Raw genomic sequence first — 17,337 nt, forward strand, 5'->3', positions numbered from 1 at the left:
CTATACAGATCTTGAATATTAAGTCACTTCAGTAGCTTAATTCTGGGTCTTATATTAAATTAGCTTTATTGTGAAATATGACTTCAATAAAAAAGTAAAAATGCTTTAGTATAGATTTTCAACAAAATCTATACTTTGTTAATACAGAGACACAAAATTTGTGTAATGGATATAAAATGGAAACTGGAGCTGTTAGTCATTTGTTCAACAAAAAGTCCAATGTAGAAAAGACAAACCCAAAATGTGCTTTGAATATTCTTTATTAAATACGGTCTTGTTTTCTAAAAACATGTAACGAACATAAAAAGCAGCATTTTAATAAAACAACAACAACAACAACACACGAATGACAAAACGATTTAACAAACTCGTGCTTAATCTAGCCATTATAGGGTTATGTTCTATTGATACAGTAAGCCCTATGATCCCACTTAAAGCAAAATGTAATAGTTCCATGGTTCCAAAACAGCTGGTAAACACTTTTTACACTTTTCTCCATGTAACTTTAACCAATGCAAACATGACAAACTGCATATAGGAATAAAACACATGGGCTGAAGTGTTTAAGCATACATACGGATTCAATAACAGTTTGATGATTACAACATACTTCACTGATCCTGTGCAAAATGAAATTGCATTTACAACCGTTCTCATACGCAGAACCTCACACACTCTTCCAAACAGCAGCAGGATATTGGGGTTCTTTGTTGCTGAGCAAAGATATTTATTAGAGATTTGGGGGGGTGGGAGCCTGTGAAAACACACAGTGGGGGCACTGCACACTTGGGAGGTCAAGCTTCCCATGCTAATTTACCACTGTCTTCCCAATGGGGCCGAGCCAAGACTCGCCAACTTCCAAATGACCCACAACTACTGAACAAAAACTAACTCCAATCCATATCACTCACATTGCCTCTTTTTGCATTGATAACACTTTTTAAACAAACAAACAAAATTATCTAGTTTATAGAATGTTAAATGAGCCTTTAAAAGGTAACATTTAAGTGTTTAATATTGCTTTATTAAGTGCTGTGTCTATGAACTATGAACATCAACAGTAAAAAGTAATTCCTCCATTAAAGTGGCAAAAGAAAATTGAAGTTAATGTTGGGATGTGCAGAAGACACATGAAAGTTATTCTGAAGACCATGCGTATACAAGATGCTAGGAGTTTTCTTTAAATCTTTGAAGATGTTTAGATGGTGGGTTTTACATCTAAATCAGCAGCAGCTACAACTCAGATATCATCCACTATTTCCTGATGGCTTTGCTATGAAAAAGAGTTTAGACCCACCTAGAACCAAACTGACCACGTTTAAATAAAAACATTGCTACAAACAGACAATCTACATGATAAGAATAAACATGCCCAATAGAATACCATTACAGAATAAAAAAGTAACATAAATATTGCGTGGGTGGGTTTTGAACCCTTCCCGGTTAACATTTTCACAATCAGTGTCATGTGTATATTTTAAACATACAGAAGGTCTTAGAATGGTTGTTATTAGTTACTTGGTCCAGAAGAATCAGAGATCCTGCTGTCCGTCTCTGAGGAGTCACTGTTTTCACCGCTGTTGGGGTCAGTATTACAAAACAGTGCGTTTTCATGACAGTTCATCAGGTGCTGGATCTCAGAATGCCACCCCAGGATGTCTGCAAATTTTTGGACAGAATCTACAAGATCTCCCAGTTCCATATAGTCCCCCCTCTTCAGGGGACGCCGTTCAAAGGGCCCGACTGGATCACGGTTCAACAGCAGACGAGGGACCGTGGACTTTACAGTGTTTACCAGGCTGGCAAACGGCTCAATCTGTAATTGTATCATTACATTACCGTGATTTACTGCTATGTTGAAGTGATAGTTCACACAAAAAAGAAAATTCTGTCATCATTTATTCACCCATTTCAAACCTTAATGACTTTCTTTCTTCCACAGAACACAAAAGAAGATATTTTGAAAAAAGTTGGTAACGGAACAGCACTGGCCCCCATTCACTTCTATTGTATGGACACAAAATCAGTGCAAGTGAATGGGGGCCAGTTAACAACATTCTTCAAAATATCTTCTTTTGTGTTCTGCAGAAGAAAGAAAGTAATTTGAAATGACAAGAGGGTGAGTAAATGATGACAGAATTTTTATTGGGTGAACTATCCCTTTAACTTCGACATGAATCTTTATATAGTCAATTGTACACAAACTAGATTTCGATTTACAATGCTTGTTACAAAAACAACATGTCTACAGTTTCCTAGTGCTGATATTCTGTCATTTTAACATGTAAAACTCACCTTTAAAGATGTGCCCAAGATCATGAGAAGGTCTGCTTTTGGGAAATCTTCAGCATGCTGAAAGTACTTCTCTGGCAAATCTTCTCCAAAGAAGACAACGTTAGGTTTTACAGCTCCGGCACAAAATGTACAGATGGGAATTTTGTCATTCATTATAGCTTGCTGATGTGGAAGAGAAAGGGAAGATATGCAAGTAAGTAACTTACAATTTTGCTTGTGCAATGAATAAAAAAGATCAGCATTCTTTGAGCACCATGTATTCAGTCGAATTTGTTGCATTGTTTACTTTAGATTTTATGTTGTATATTACCTTGGCCTCCTCTGCAGAATATGGTGTATAGCAAAGGTGGCAGGCAGCAGTTGCAAAACTCCCATGAGCCTCCACGAGCTTGTCATCTGGTATACCGCACACTGAGGGGAAGACGGTAAGGCATCACTTTAAAAACCACACATGGTAAATTCCATCTTCAAAAAAAGATCACATTTAATTGAGGTAATTGATTTAATCATCAACTTATTGCCTGAACGTTCTTATTTGAAAAGCCACTAATCTCACAATTTTCAAGTCCATCGATGTTTTGAGTGTACATGCGGAGCAGCAGGCCCTTCTGATGCAGCATACGAATAAAATAGTGCACGTAATTGGGACGGTGGTATCCGGGATAAAGCTCCTTGGCCAGTGAGAAAAAAGGATGAGGGTTGTCGGAGAAGTAGTCAATGTTGAAGATCGCCTCTGGGTAGGGGATGTCATACTTCACAAGGTTTGCATAAAGACCCGTTCCTGGTGTCCTGACAGAAAGAGAATTGTCCAAGCAAAGATTCAAAAGCAGATCGTAGTACTGACTGAGAAGTGATAAATGTATCTACCTGAAGTCTGGTATACCACTGGCTGTGCTGATACCTGCCCCGGCAACTACCACAATGTTTCGCACCCGGCCAAGTTTCATCAACCTGCTTATAGTTGCCAGAGCTCCGTGTGGGGCAGAGCCGCCAGCGGGTGAGGAGAGAGCTGACTTTGGGCTGGGTGATAGATTTTGGGGTGTATTACAGTCTTTCGCGGACTTTCCTTTCCTGAAGAGAAAAATTTAGTAAAAAAATAAAATCATTTTTTGGGACACAGTTACACTTGGTTTTCAGACATTAAAGGACAGTTCACCCAAAAATGAAAATTATGTCTTTATTTAATCACCCTCAAGTTGTTCCAAATCTGTATAACTTTTATTGTTCTGATGAACACAGAGACAGATATTTGGAAGAATGCTTGTAACCAAACAGTTCTTGGCCACCAATGACTACCATAGTAGAAAAAAATCCTTAATTGATTTCTCTGTACTGTTAAACACAAAAGAAGATATTTTGAAAAATGTAGGAAAGCAAACAGTTCTGGGACACTTTTAACTACCATTGTAATTTTTCCAAAAATAGTTGTCAAAGGTGGCCAAGAACTGTTTGGTAACAAGCTTTTTTCCAAATATCTTTTTCTGTGTTAATCACAACAAAGATATTTATAAAAAAATTTAACAACTCCAGAGTGAATAGACAATGACAGAATTTTTATTTTTGAGTGAACTGTCCCTTTATGCCAGGGGTCTCCAATTGTTTAGTAAATGAGGATGACTTGAAATGATAAAATAACCTAGAGGGCTACTTTTTGGATATACAAAACTTTATTTATTTAATCATCTGTTTATCAATGTATTTTTAAAACAAACACGTCAAGCGTTTTTTTTTACTTTACTTTTAATCAACATCATGAGTCAAAGGAATATCGAAATATTTTGATATCCTGCCTCAATAAATATTTATTTCTCAAGCATTTTAAATTTGTATTTTCCATTTATAATTTCACTCTGTAAATCCCTTTTCATATTTTAAATAAATAAACGAATGTTCATTTAATGTTACATGAAATGTTTACATTTCTTTTTCTTATTTTATTTGAGTATTACGAAAAAATAAATTAAAGAAAAAAAGATTAAAATCTAGGACATTTACAGAATAATTTTGACAGGCGACTCAGAGTTCACACAGAATAGCAGGTTGGAAACCACTGCATTATGACAACATGTGTCATAATAACTACTATACAAATAAAAATGACTTGATAGTATATTTGAAGGTGTCTTAACATGTGTAATCTCACCGTGTTGTTGAGGAGGCCTGCTGTTCACTCACTCTCATGAGGCTCAGATCATTGACCAGGCATGAGGCAGAAGGTTTAATGCGTTGAGGGTCCTGAAGGTTGACAGAACTGCGAGTTACTCTGGTGACGCTGGGCTGAAAAACTCTTCTGTCCCTGCTTGACTTCGCTTTGCTCATGTTGACACCTGAAAAAGTACATTTTAATTTTAACCCCAAAAGTGTAGCGTTTTGAAATTGAGAGCCCCTGGTCACCATTCACTTTGACCAAAAACAGCAGCACTGCCATTCTGACAGTCATTTTAATCACAAAGGTTTAGACACTATGCAAGTGAAAAATGATGACACGTTTTCATAGGTGAACAATTCTCTATGATTTGCTCTACCTTTTAACATCTTCGAGATGCTACATTGAAATGTCCAGTCACAGCTTTCATTGCTATATTTAAAATGTAATTAAAATCACAGCGGAGCTCTTTTGTGTCCTCCCTTTGGTTGACGTAAAAAGCTTCAATGTATTAAAACCGTCAAGCCCCAACAAAGCTAATGGTTGTAATATATTTAATGTCCCCCCCTCCACTTTGGTTCAACAGCCCACAGCTGTGGCAGCTTTACGGCTCATGGAAGGGGAACGGGTACAAGAGGGCCAGTTAAAGGGGGGTGAAAGTGTCCAGGATTGACTGCGTGTCAACAAACCCAGCTGGAGGAGAAAGGAGGAGGCCATCTAGACTCAAAAAAATGGAGCGTGAACAGAGACGGATGATCCAGAGGTAGAATCCAATAAAGAGAGTTGGGGGAGAAGCAAGATGGGAGAAGAAGGGACATGCCTGGAGCCGTAAAGAGGTATTTCTTGCGCCTCTGACATCTCAGGATGAATGACGGACAGTGGCTGGAGCAGAAAGAGAAAAAGACGAAAGAAGGGAGATAATAGACAGAAAGGAGTGGATACAAAGAGATACGTCCAATAAAACAAGGCCGGCGTCACGGCATACAAACGCGATAAGACGGCTTTTCAGGCGACGCACCTTATCACTGGCAAAAGGGGCGCCATTATCTTATTCACAGTAACAATGGGTCTGCGTTCACGAGAGTGATAAACACATCCACCGGGGGCTGTGGAACACATTCAGGCAACGTGCAAAGAGATAGTATCCTTTATGCTCACGACAAAGTAAGACGTTTGCATAGCTTGGCCATGACGCAGCTCACAAGCGTCGAAAAGACAAAATTAACTTATAAAAAAAGTTTATTATTAAGCGTTTAATCTCTTTAAGAACATCAAGGCTGCCGTTTACAACATTCTTCTTTTCCCACCTCTATAATGTTTAATGGCTATTCCTGTGAAACTATTAAAAACTGCAGGGGGGTGGGAGGTCGCGGCATTTGTCTCCCTGCTAACCGCAGAGACACTGCTGCGTAGGTCCAATATTTCACAGATGAGCTTAATAAGACTCCAGAGATGGTACAGAGAAATTGACAAAACATTCTCTGTATTCTTGCAGTCAAATTACGACAACTTGGGATTCCTGAAGTGTAACACAGTTAAACAATTTTCTGTAAAACATACTAATAGCCAACTACGCCGGGTTGAAGGTACATTTCAAATGGCACAAATGAACAGTGAATTCACTACATTGGGTTATACTAAAACGTTCTGTTTTATAGTTTGATAATTACATAAGTGAATATAAAACAGGTGCTTAAATGAATATTAAATGAAGAAAACAACAATTCTTCTGATGGTTTGTGTTTTTTTATTGTGAGTGACAATAATAAATGAAACCATGCAAATGTAAGTGATCGTGTGCAGGGACAGACAGCCAAAACCAAACAGAGACTTCACCAATCACAGGCACAGGGGCTTCTCGCCAAAGAAAAGGCAAAAACCAACACAGCCAGTAGTGTGACTGAAACCATGGAGAAGCAGCTAGCAACAGGCAGTTGGGGCAGAAATTAGCTGTCTGTCAGAGTTAGACAACACAGAGTCAATGTGATATTAGTACACATCTCTCTCTCGCTGCTGACAAATTGAGCGTAATTAGTTGAGCTATAAAGGATCAAATGTGAAAATGTTATGGCACTTAAACATTATGATAGGATTTTTAAACTAGCAAAAAAAGAATGCATATTGAAGTACATCTAAAATAGGAAATAGATATGCTTAGTAGATATTTTTCGCCATGCTCGCTTCCACTTACTTTTGGCCGTATGTATATGACATCATTTAAAAAAAATTAAAAAAGTAGAGGTATCACTATCAAAAAAAAAAATCTATATTTTTGCTCAGCCCTACAATACATGTATTTGTGCATTTGGTAAGTGCTTTTATCCTAAGCAAAAGTGTAAATTAGGGGTTCAGCAAGATTGAATCCATGACCATGATCCATGATGTTGCATGAGCCATGATCTACCATGTTTTGGATGTCTGCTGCCTCATATGCAAATTCTGGAGTTGGCAGAGGTAAGGGATGTTTTTACACTAATCCTTACAGAAAACCCCCGGTGGTGCACAGCATGTTGTATTTCTAGCTCTACTTTTTCCTATTTAAAGTATTGCAATATATCGCAAATGTGTATCGTATCGAAATACATAGCAATATATTGTATCGTGACATGTATCGTATCGGGAGGCACTTGACAATACACAGCCCTAGTATCTTGTCATTTTACAATAAACAGGTAAAATCTCAAACAACGTAACTAACATTATTAAATGCTGCCACTCAGTGGCCAATGTAGAGCAGCGCAGCAACAAAACGTGTATTTATTATATTTTTAAGAAGATTATAAGTTAAGAGAAAACACTTTATTCAAGGAAAACCAATAACTAAAAATTATTTATTATAAATGTAAATATTTATTAGATTTATTACAAAAGTGAGTTATTTAATCAAATAGCTTAAAAGAGCTTCAAATAGAAAATAAGCAATAATTTAGGTCATTACTTAGCTAATAACAAACGTCACCATAGAGTGCATTCTTTGTACCGTAACAATCACCAGTTACTTCATTACGCAAGAGTCTGCGCAATTATTACATTATGAAATAATGTACATTTCGTTTTGAAACTTTGATAAAGCAGCTCTCAAACAAGAGTTCCAAAGAGGAAGAGCCACTTCAGATATATTGGCCTGAAATCAGAGTTGACACTCTAATAATCTAACATATCTATAAAATAATAATCTAATATAACGTGTGTAGGTATAGTCCGTTAATAAATTGCTTACCTGATGAACAAACTGCTGTAAGAAAAATACAACAACAAAAACAACGATAATGTTCCTCGAGAATAAATCACACCGCGAATTAACGCCTGTTACGCATCTAGCTGCTCTCTATTGCACAGTTGATTTCATGTTTAAAAGTTCACTGTTCCCACAAAACACAAGCGGCGTGACAAGGAAGAAAATACGTCATTTCTAAATAAGTGCGGGAAACGTTCGCGCGGCAGCTGCAAACCGTGGAGCCAATAAGAACCATCGATTCCATAAGAACGACGTTCGACTTCACGCAGCGCTGCGCAGACGAACGTTGAATGACCTCAATGTACCGCGAGAGGATGCCGTGCCGATCGATCTGCGCAGCACAGTGTGAAGTCAAACACACCTAATAACCTGCTCGAAGTGTTTTTCTGTCCTACTGGAGTTACTGTGCTTAAAATAATATTTATAAAAAAACAGAGCATTATTTATGTATATATAAAATAGTATGGGAAAGATGTCTACATGCTGTTCCTATTGACAGGAACACTACAAAAAAGTAATTTGTACGAACATTCTTGTATGTTTGCAGGAATATAAAAGTATAATGGATTTAACTTGAACTGTAAGTTTTGCTTTCCACCAACAAAATATGCTATTGACCCATGTCCATTATTATCAGTTGAGTCCGTCAATAGACTAAAGCCAAAGCAGGTGGACAGCGCAGATGCACCCACCAGTTTTCATCATTCACCTCACTATTATGTGCAAGACAAGTTATTCTGTTAAGTCATTTCACCCTTTAAAGGGGTAAGACTCACAAACGTCACTTCCTCTCCTCAGTGTGTCCACATTGGGACGTGGTTAAAAACAGCAAACTAGAACGCCACGTACACATTATGCAAAGAATGGGTCTTTAAAAAGTCAAAAAGTATCGCTAGGTCACAACTTCATTGTCTTTTTAAAATAAACTCGGGGGGAACAGCATACTTTTTGCATTGAAGCAAACAAGGGGTGGAGACACAGAAGTTTCCAACTTGGTCAGAAGTTGAGAACAGCGAGTAAACTTCTAACAGTAAGTATTGCAAAGAGCTTCGAAGAAATAATAATTTTTGCACGTTTTTAGCGTTTCTCATATATTTTAAATATAAATACAAAGTCAATATGGATTCTTTATATTTTATTGTAAGAATACTGTCATCACAGTAACGTTAGAGCTTTGTCGTCATAATGGTTGTATTGTCTATAATGCGTCTTACCTAACGTCGTATAGTCGTTTGAGGTGCGCTACCAACCTTTTATCGTCGTTTAATTTCGTTTTCATCGATGTCAGGTGTGTTTTTGGCTCTTTTTCAGTTTCCAAATTTTGCTACGCCTGCTGAATGTGTTTTATTTATGTTCTTGCCATGCATCTATGTGTTTTGTTTTTCACCTAAACCTAAATATATAGCGATTAAAAGAACTGAAGTTCGTTTTTGTACATATTTTGTACGTTAATATTTACTCGCGGGCTCGAGCGCCACGTCAGAAACTGCCAAGGCTGAAGAATCTGTTTAGGCCAAACATAAAATAATGATACAGTAACACTAAATGCATGAATGTTGTAGCCCTCGTGCGGTGCTTACGTGTAACGTATTACGTGTACACGTATTAATATGCTGCTTGATTAGCTGTATTTTATCTATACTGTTCTTAGTCATGTCCCTTCCCTGCTGAACAATAGATAAAAAGCAATAAAAGCCATGTATTCTAATGGATTTATTGGTTATGATGGGAATTGTATTGATTTTAATGTAAACTGTAATGGTCTCTTGTGGGTCTCTCCTGTCAAATTACTACTGTTGGTGGGATGTTATCTGGTGGATGGGAACCGATAGAACATCATTAAATAACTCCTAGTGTAATAAGCCCCAAAAACACACAAGGTTCAGTGTACATGTTTGCTGTGTTTGCTGTGACAGGGTGTTGATAGTTACTTGTTTATAGAATAAACTGGTCTGCCTTGTTCTGTGTAGATAGTGTAGCTGCTAAAAGCTCACATTTACCTTGTGTCCTCCCACTGGTACCACCCAATGTCTTTATTCTTGAAAGACAAGTTAAAATGTCTTCTGTGTAAATGAAGGAGTTATAATTGCTTCTTCTTCTTTTTTCTGTAATTTAGAGTAAAAATGAGCGAAACAGACCAGCAACAGAACGAGCTGCCTGCATACTTGAATGATGAGCCCCCATCAGGTATTGCAAGCTATGTTGATTTTGCATTGCGAGACAAACTTAAGAGCTTCTTCTAAGAAGAGCTTCTTATCTCAAGAGCTCAGTTATGCAAAACATCTTTTTATACAGTTGTCCTTTATGTTTGAGAATCATAACGTTCTGTACCACATAGTGGTGCTATTGCACAGTGTAAGACCGTTATGTCATTCTCAATACTAACAATCAAAATTTTGAGTTTAAACTAATTGTGTTTTGTAATGAATGTACTGTGGCTCTAAGTGTGCAAGATTTAAAATGAATTAAAAAAGTGAATAAAATGAACTGCACAAATGGCTAACAAAAGTTTAATATGTTGTCATGGCATGCAAATAAATGTCCAACAGGTATTATGTATATCTTAAATATCGATTATGCATGATGCTCATTAAGCAACTATTACAAAACACTACTTCAGTCAGTTATTTAAGTACTTTAATTATTTAAAATTATAATGTGATCAGTACTTTTAATTGCAAGATTTTAAAGAGGGCAAAAGCCACTCTAATGTTTCTGGAGAGTCTTTCTCGCTTATCTGATGCTAATATCTCCCATTCTGTTTCTGTAGATCCCAATAAAGACCATCCCCAGACGCAGCCTGGCATGTTCTCCAGGGTGGCTGGTGGTCTGTTCAGTGTCACAAAGGGGGCTGTCGGGGCCACAGTGGGTGGAGTTGCCTGGGTCGGAGGAAAGAGCCTTGATCTCACGAAAACTGCCGTTACCTCCGTTGCATCTGTACCAGCGATGGGGGTGGGGCTCGTGAAGGGAGGCGTGTCTGCCGTGGCCGGTGGCGTGACTGCGGTTGGCTCTGCCGTTGTCAGCAAAGTCCCCTTTGGTGGAGGAAAGAAGAAGGACAAGTCTGATTGAACCATTAGGCTTGAAGGTACTTTCGGCAGAGGCTTCTGCATTGTGTCTTCTCGTTTGACTCCTGCGTGAGTTCATAGCGGAGTTCATGCTCTGTGTTGCGATCGCATTTGACAATATTTCGTCTGCCTGACTGGACCATCATAATGACATTCGCAAACTGGGAGCCTTCATATGCTCGACACAAGAGCCTCTGTTTTTGTGTAATAATAGGACATGAAGTGTCTGTTGTATTCAGAGATGGGCCAAAATTGTTAATGTCTAATGTATTAGATTTCTGAATTGACATGTACGTGTGGACTTCCAAATATTCCATTACTGTTTTACAAAGGCGCACCGGGCCTCGTGCATGTGACCGTAGAGACACAGAATTCATATATGTTTCACACGCACACCTTACGGTCGAACTGCTGCGAGCCAGTTGTCTGATTAAGATGAAGATCAGTCAAGTGTCCCTCAAGGTTCTGTGGGAGAAAATCATCGCTTTGAGGTGCTGATGTTGAGGCTTCATCCATCTCATTGATTGTTTGTGAGATTACTTACTTTGTGCCTCTGGGGTCTAAGCTGATCCATGCTGGCCTCTCAAACCCCAATGTCCATTGCAAAACGGAAAACACAAGTATATACTCGCGCTGTGTTTGATGTGCCGTAGAAAAAGGACAGCAAATTGAGGACCACAAATCTGAATGCTGATAGTCTTGAGGGTTTTAGGGAAAAGTGTGTGCGACTGACAATCGGCATCAAAACAGAAGTACATCAGCTACATCTGTTTTCCATTACCCCTTGAGATTCTTTTGTTTGTGCTTTTCTTGTTTGCTCTTCTGTCATGTTTGTTCAATCTTCTTTGCTTTGTTTATCTCTTTATTGTGAATCTTTTTGTTTTATTGGGCCAACAAAGAACCACATAAGGTGAAAAAATACAATACAGTATTTTCGTCTGTTAAGTGTTGTCTTTTTCCTACCAAAAAATAGGATGGAAAAAATGTTGTATTTGAGGATTTGTTTTATGTTAACGTTAGTATGCTTTATGGTATTTAGTATGGTATTCCATGTACTCTCTCTTTTTAGATGTATGAGTCGATGTTTGTTTCCTGATTGATATGAAGCGATCCACATTTCTTTGTATAATGTGAATTTAAAGGATTTAAATAAATTAATATCACATTGGCTCATGATGTCTGCAGGGTTTGATTGAAATTGATGAAAAAAATGCACATATCCCTGCTCCCTGGCCTTTCTTTAAAATTGTTGTCTGTGGTTACAGACGAAAACTTCACCAATGTATTAAAAGAAAAACAATTAAGGAATACTGGTCAAGAGCACAAAAGGTCCCTTGTCTGATGGAAAAGTGTTGTCGTCCTTATAAGGAGGTCTATACCTTACAGAGAGGCAGCGCTAAAGCCTGTCAACAGTGAACACACACTTGCAATCAAGTTCCAGTCGCAAGGTCATGCCAGATGCCACTGTCTAATGCTTAGGGAATGAGGCGACAGGGGTCTTCCCCACTCTGTTAACCCCTGGAACAAATTCATTCCTCACACTCCTGCAGCCTATCTTTCAGTAAACACGTTAAATCAAAAGTAGGCTGTGAGACTTGCGCTGGAGGGGCCACAATCATTGACTCCGGCCCCTCTATATTGGGAAGGTAGAGGGTGCACAATTGAGTTATGAATACACCGTGCAGGGTTGTAAAGTCGATGATCTTTGTCTGCACACATATGCCTTGTGCCTCATGAGTATCGATGAAAGATTTCAGTGTTTATCTAACTGGGGCAGTGAAGGTTAAAAGGAAGTCCAGTATTGATATCTGTTTATGAAAATCTAATGTGCAGCCCTTCGATTTGCACAGACCTTGTGGCTATTTGTTGCCACGCTCTTACAAAAATGATGGGCTGCGTCCAAATGACATGGGCTGTGAGCTCGAGCCTCCGAGCGTGAATCAGTGGTGACAGTGCGGACGGAGGGAATTAAACATGCACCTTCCTATTTTTCTTTTCTCTTTCCACACGTCTAATTACAAACTCTGTGATTCATGCAGCCTTTCAGCGAATCAATAATGAGGGCTGTACGCAGCTCACTGTGAGATTCAGGGGGCTTTATACATCAAAGACCAAGTATAAGTGGCTAAATTGTTAAATAGGAGATGGTGTGAGCACTTTCCTGGACTGTAAATAAATAAATAAACCCTGGCTAAAACAAAAATGCACAATTAAGACGTGTAGGTTTTTATTTGTGTTTTCACATTTAAAACCTTTACTGTGTATATGGAACTGACGTTAGATGAGCATGAAATCTGTATGTGCTGGTACCGTTCCCATTAGACAAAAACGCACTGTAATCCTTCTGTGCGTGAGCGACAGTTGTTTCTTGCCTGAGAATTGGTGACACCATCTGTGTAGGTGAGATGTTGTGAAAAATAAATTAGCACAGGGGAAAACAATGCTCCTTTTAGTTTCTTTCAGTTGTAACTCTAGCTTGACTCATACTGAAGGGTTATGTTTTGAATTAGAATAAAAATGCAAACAGAACATATTACGCATTTTAACACTCAAGGAAACCAGAATGGACTTTAAATTTAAAGCTCAGGAGTATAATGCTGTGTCAGGCCATGAGGAAAAACCTCAAATGAGAATGCATGCATAATGAACCTTATGGGCTTAGATGCTTTAATAAAGCTTGAAGTACATTTGAAAATATTCCCTAACAGGAAAATTAGTTTTCTTATGGGCTTAAAGACAATGCGAAGGCAAAACTTTAGACAAAATATTTCAGAGAAACATGTCATGTTGCTTATTAATGATTTTACAGTGTTCCTTCTTGCTTTTTTACTTTGTTCTTTTACTTGTAAAATTCATGTCTTTATCAATAATTGCCTTTTCTTTCCTCGCTTTGTCAAACGTTGGCAGATGAACTGTAACTTTATATACTATTTGACTTTGAAAGTTGTTTTTATGCATCAAAACACATCCAAAACACATAAATGTTTCAAAAGCAAGAAACATACAAACAATATTAGCTAGTCTAATAACGGGATTTTAATTTGTATGTCATAAACATTACAAAAGATACAAACAACATTTATGGTTTAGCACATCGGACCACTGACAACAGTTTCTGTTAAAAGGAATACATATGTAACTCTTACTTTAAAACAGCATACAAGACATATTCAGGTACATCAGATGAACAGATTAGAAGTTACTGTATATGCATTTAATATCCACAGTATATACACATAAAGAATGTACAATATAAAGGATTTATTTAGAGCTACTGCAGAAAGGGCTGGGAAGAATTGATCATATTGTTGATTGCCTGTCATGATAAAATGAAAAAGGCATGACATACGTGAGCTCTGTCTACAAAGTCACCTATAATTCCACAGACATACATTATAATCTACGTTTAGCACAAGGACTTGTGAAATACTAAGAAAAAAATACTACACAGGAAATTGAGGAAAGCATCATTTATTTACATGCCTGCTCTTTGATTAAAGTAGCCCAAAACAACAGGCAGCGGGGAATTGATTTTGTTTTTTTCTAATCATGATTCTTTCCGACACACAGTGTAAGAACAATCAAAGTGTTTGTTTGGATTTGATCTAAAAAAATTCATATCGTGTTTCTTATCAGAGAATGCCTGTTGTACGGTGATAAGTTTAATTGCCCCAAAGACAGCAGATTATAAATTGGTGCGTTGTTTATTCTCGACTTCTAATAATTTAGAATCATACTGTATTTAATGAGATGATGTCCTTATATGGCCTTATGCAAATAAACAAATTACAATGTTAATTTGGAAATGGAAGCAGAACATAATATTTCTCATCCAGTAAGTCATTTGAAGACTAAACATCCATCACCAACAATACAGCCAAAGGGAATCATCTGTCCAATAAGCATATTCTGCCCGAGTGACTTTGTGTCCTTAACAGTCATAATGCAATAGACTCTGACCCCTGAGGAGATCATGTCAAAATTTATTTTGTTCTTCTAATTCTTTATTTCCAAAGGTTCCAGACACTTTCTATTTTGTGTAAATTATAGACGACAGAAAGATATGCTGTGTTGATTTGCAACTAATTATTTTAATAGATTCCTTAATTTTATTAATGATTGATAAGATTAAAACACTGCAAATTTTTTAAAATAAAATATAGAAACAAATTAATAAAAAACTTTAAATTATTGACAGTTTCAAATGGCATAATGTAAGCAAAGATGGGTATTTGTTTAACACATAAGAGCTGTGCTTTAATGCAATGCATGCTGTCAATGCATGCTGAATTCATTAGGCACTTGGAGCCTAAATTGAGAAAGCATGTAAAACAATTCAGGGAACAGTAATAAAGCCTATTATAATAACAGAATCAAGTTGATGAGGACACAGACATGTATGATGATATCACATATTAATGCTGTACTGTATATATCACATCATGTGAATGTAGTAGAAAGAAAAATGGACTATGATTTATTTGCAAGGTTTTTTGGTCCATCTAAGAAGTTTGTTGTTAACAATATTACATATTATCTCAAATACTAATCTTAAAGCAGAAAACTATCAATCCTATTTTTGCATTTAGTTTGTGCACAGTAATAATTTCCAAGGATATATATGCATGAGCTTCTTTGAATTCTCTTTAAAACATTTCACTGTCAGTTATGTTAAATAAGTCATCTCCTGCCACTAGCGATAATATATACACAAAACTCAAATATAAAACTGAAATCTGTAGGTATAACCTGTACCAACTGATTTGCCTAATTTTATTTATGCATATGAGTTTTTTGGCATCTGCATAGTAACTGCATTACTGGTATGCAGCGGCCAATGTTCTGTATTTCAAGGTGCCTCCCTCTTACTTTCGTTTTTGTTGTTGTTGCGAGTAATTTGATGTAACTTAATTTGGCATGACACCTGTGGTTCAGTTCACATAGTTTAATCTGTTTCTGCACCATCCCGTGAAATGCAAACCAAAGTCATAACACTGGGAAGCAGTCTTGTTTCGGATCCTGTCGTGTGGTCACCTTTTTCTTTTGGCTTCTTTTAAATCTCTGTTTCTCTCATTAAATATATTTTACATGTTAAGTGATGGACGCGAGATCAGGCCAGATATCCTGAGGTTTGTTCATCTGATCAGTCATCTATATGACTCAGAGAGCCTCTGAGTTCAAACTCTGCTTAAGGCTGCATATAGAGTCATGTGTTAGTTATCTGAAGAAGAGGGTTAACCTGGTCACAGAAATACTTCATTGATGCACGTTCGTTAAATTGTGGTTTAGCCACGCCGTGAAAACCAGACATACATCATTTCCAGTGTATGCTGCATTTAAACTCATATCATCTTAATGCACTCGAGAGCATCCGTCCGCTCCCGTGTGGCTCTTAGTGGTCTCACGTGTTTTTTGTCATTTTACATTAACTCATAAGAGATGAAAGGTGTTTTCAAAAGCATCACATCCTTGAGAATCGCTAGGCCTGCTCATGAAACCCTATTTGTCTGTGTGGCACTCCAAAGAAAACTCTCTTTGCTCTAATGGATTTACTTATATAGCAGACCAAAGTCTAAAGCATAATATGATTCGGTTGGGGTCATCACTATGAAAAAAAGAAAAGTGCAAACATCATGTACACTGGTACATTACTTGCTGAAAGCTTTGGATGAGTTTATAAAAATATCCACAAATCTTTGTACGTAGGCTTTGTGAAGGTTTTTTAAGAGCAGCGTGTAGCTTCTCTACTCGAAACAGAAACCCACAAAACATACAAACAGACACCGAAGACTCTAACACTAATATAAGAACCAAGGGAATGTAAACTTGTCATCTTTGTCAATTCTAATCTGTTACAATGAAAAAAATCTTAAAGAATCTGCATGGGGTATGCAGACACTGTATAACAGCTGTACACATCTAGTATTTTTGTTTTATAATGTAAGTTCCTAGTTAGGCCAAAATCTTTCTTTATTGACTACAAACAAGAAATGTGTTGCATATTTTATGGATTTCATTTACATAGAACAGAACATCATCAATACTGTGGGAGAAATATATTCTGTGCCATTCACACAAATTAACATAACTTGACATTATTTACATTTTCTTTTATTTTCGTTGTTTATATATTTAAGTTCAATAGAAATGTATTTATTGTAAAGTCATATACATTTGTATACAGTATGCTAAAAGTGATCAAAATGAATGACACTGGTTTATAGGATCCTGGTCAATTTCTGCTGTCTATACTGTGAGGCTTTGTATCTAACAGTTCATGTTTATTCACGGCCAGCACTTCAAGAGATCTTTTTTTATTTGTTACACTGGCTTATGGAGCAAATAGAAACTGGTGATTTGCTTTAAATAAATTCCAATGTCAAATCTGTTATTCCATTTCGCCATCCATTAAGTGGAAAACAGGATAAGCCAGAGAGTGTTGGGTGAGCATTCAGGTCCACTCCTTTAATTGGGAAAAACAGCAAGGCTCTTAAAGCTGCAGGATCTACAGCGAGAGAGGACACGAAAGAGAGAGAGTGACTGACACATGAATGACACTTGTGAGTTCAGAGATCTGTTTATTAAACCTACCC

The 17,337-nt window shown here is 37.2% G+C and overlaps 2 protein-coding genes across 3 annotated transcripts; one reads left to right on the plus strand and one right to left on the minus strand.

Annotated features, from left to right (window-relative positions):
- Positions 1-251: 251 nt before the first annotated feature.
- si:dkey-103i16.6 (uncharacterized protein LOC557125 homolog) lies at positions 252-9,368 on the minus strand. 2 transcript variants are annotated; one of them, XM_057348658.1, is made up of 7 exons: positions 8,930-9,368; positions 4,439-4,622; positions 3,163-3,366; positions 2,852-3,084; positions 2,606-2,706; positions 2,296-2,457; positions 252-1,816 (listed from the first exon to the last, which is right to left on the minus strand). In XM_057348658.1, the coding sequence occupies exons 2-7, from the start codon at positions 4,612-4,614 to the stop codon at positions 1,511-1,513; spliced, it is 1,182 nt and encodes a 393-aa protein (XP_057204641.1). In that variant the 5' UTR covers positions 4,615-4,622; positions 8,930-9,368; the 3' UTR covers positions 252-1,510. The 2 variants fall into 2 exon arrangements, with proteins under 2 accessions (XP_057204641.1, XP_057204640.1); XM_057348657.1 differs by lacking the exon at positions 8,930-9,368 and adding an exon at positions 7,662-7,834.
- Positions 8,472-11,909, plus strand: tmem263 (transmembrane protein 263). The gene is made up of 3 exons (XM_057348659.1): positions 8,472-8,709; positions 9,796-9,866; positions 10,450-11,909. Exons 2-3 carry the CDS (start codon positions 9,803-9,805, stop codon positions 10,746-10,748), a joined length of 363 nt encoding a protein of 120 aa, XP_057204642.1. The 5' UTR covers positions 8,472-8,709; positions 9,796-9,802; the 3' UTR covers positions 10,749-11,909.
- Positions 11,910-17,337: the final 5,428 nt, after the last annotated feature.

This window comes from Triplophysa rosa, linkage group LG12 (genome assembly GCF_024868665.1).
Source record: "Triplophysa rosa linkage group LG12, Trosa_1v2, whole genome shotgun sequence".
Classification (NCBI taxonomy): domain Eukaryota; kingdom Metazoa; phylum Chordata; class Actinopteri; order Cypriniformes; family Nemacheilidae; genus Triplophysa; species Triplophysa rosa.

Coding starts and splice junctions, on each gene's coding strand:
- tmem263 (XM_057348659.1), top strand. CDS start 9,803: ATGAGCGAAACAGACCAGCAACAGAACGAGCTGCCTGCATACTTGAAT. Junction 9,867..10,449: donor GAATGATGAGCCCCCATCAG/GTATTGCAAGCT, acceptor CTGTTTCTGTAG/ATCCCAATAAAGACCATCCC.
- si:dkey-103i16.6 (XM_057348658.1), bottom strand. CDS start 4,614: ATGAGCAAAGCGAAGTCAAGCAGGGACAGAAGAGTTTTTCAGCCCAGC. Junction 3,085..3,162: donor AGTGGTATACCAGACTTCAG/GTAGATACATTT, acceptor TCTTTCTGTCAG/GACACCAGGAACGGGTCTTT. Junction 1,817..2,295: donor TCTTGGGCACATCTTTAAAG/GTGAGTTTTACA, acceptor ATACAATTACAG/ATTGAGCCGTTTGCCAGCCT.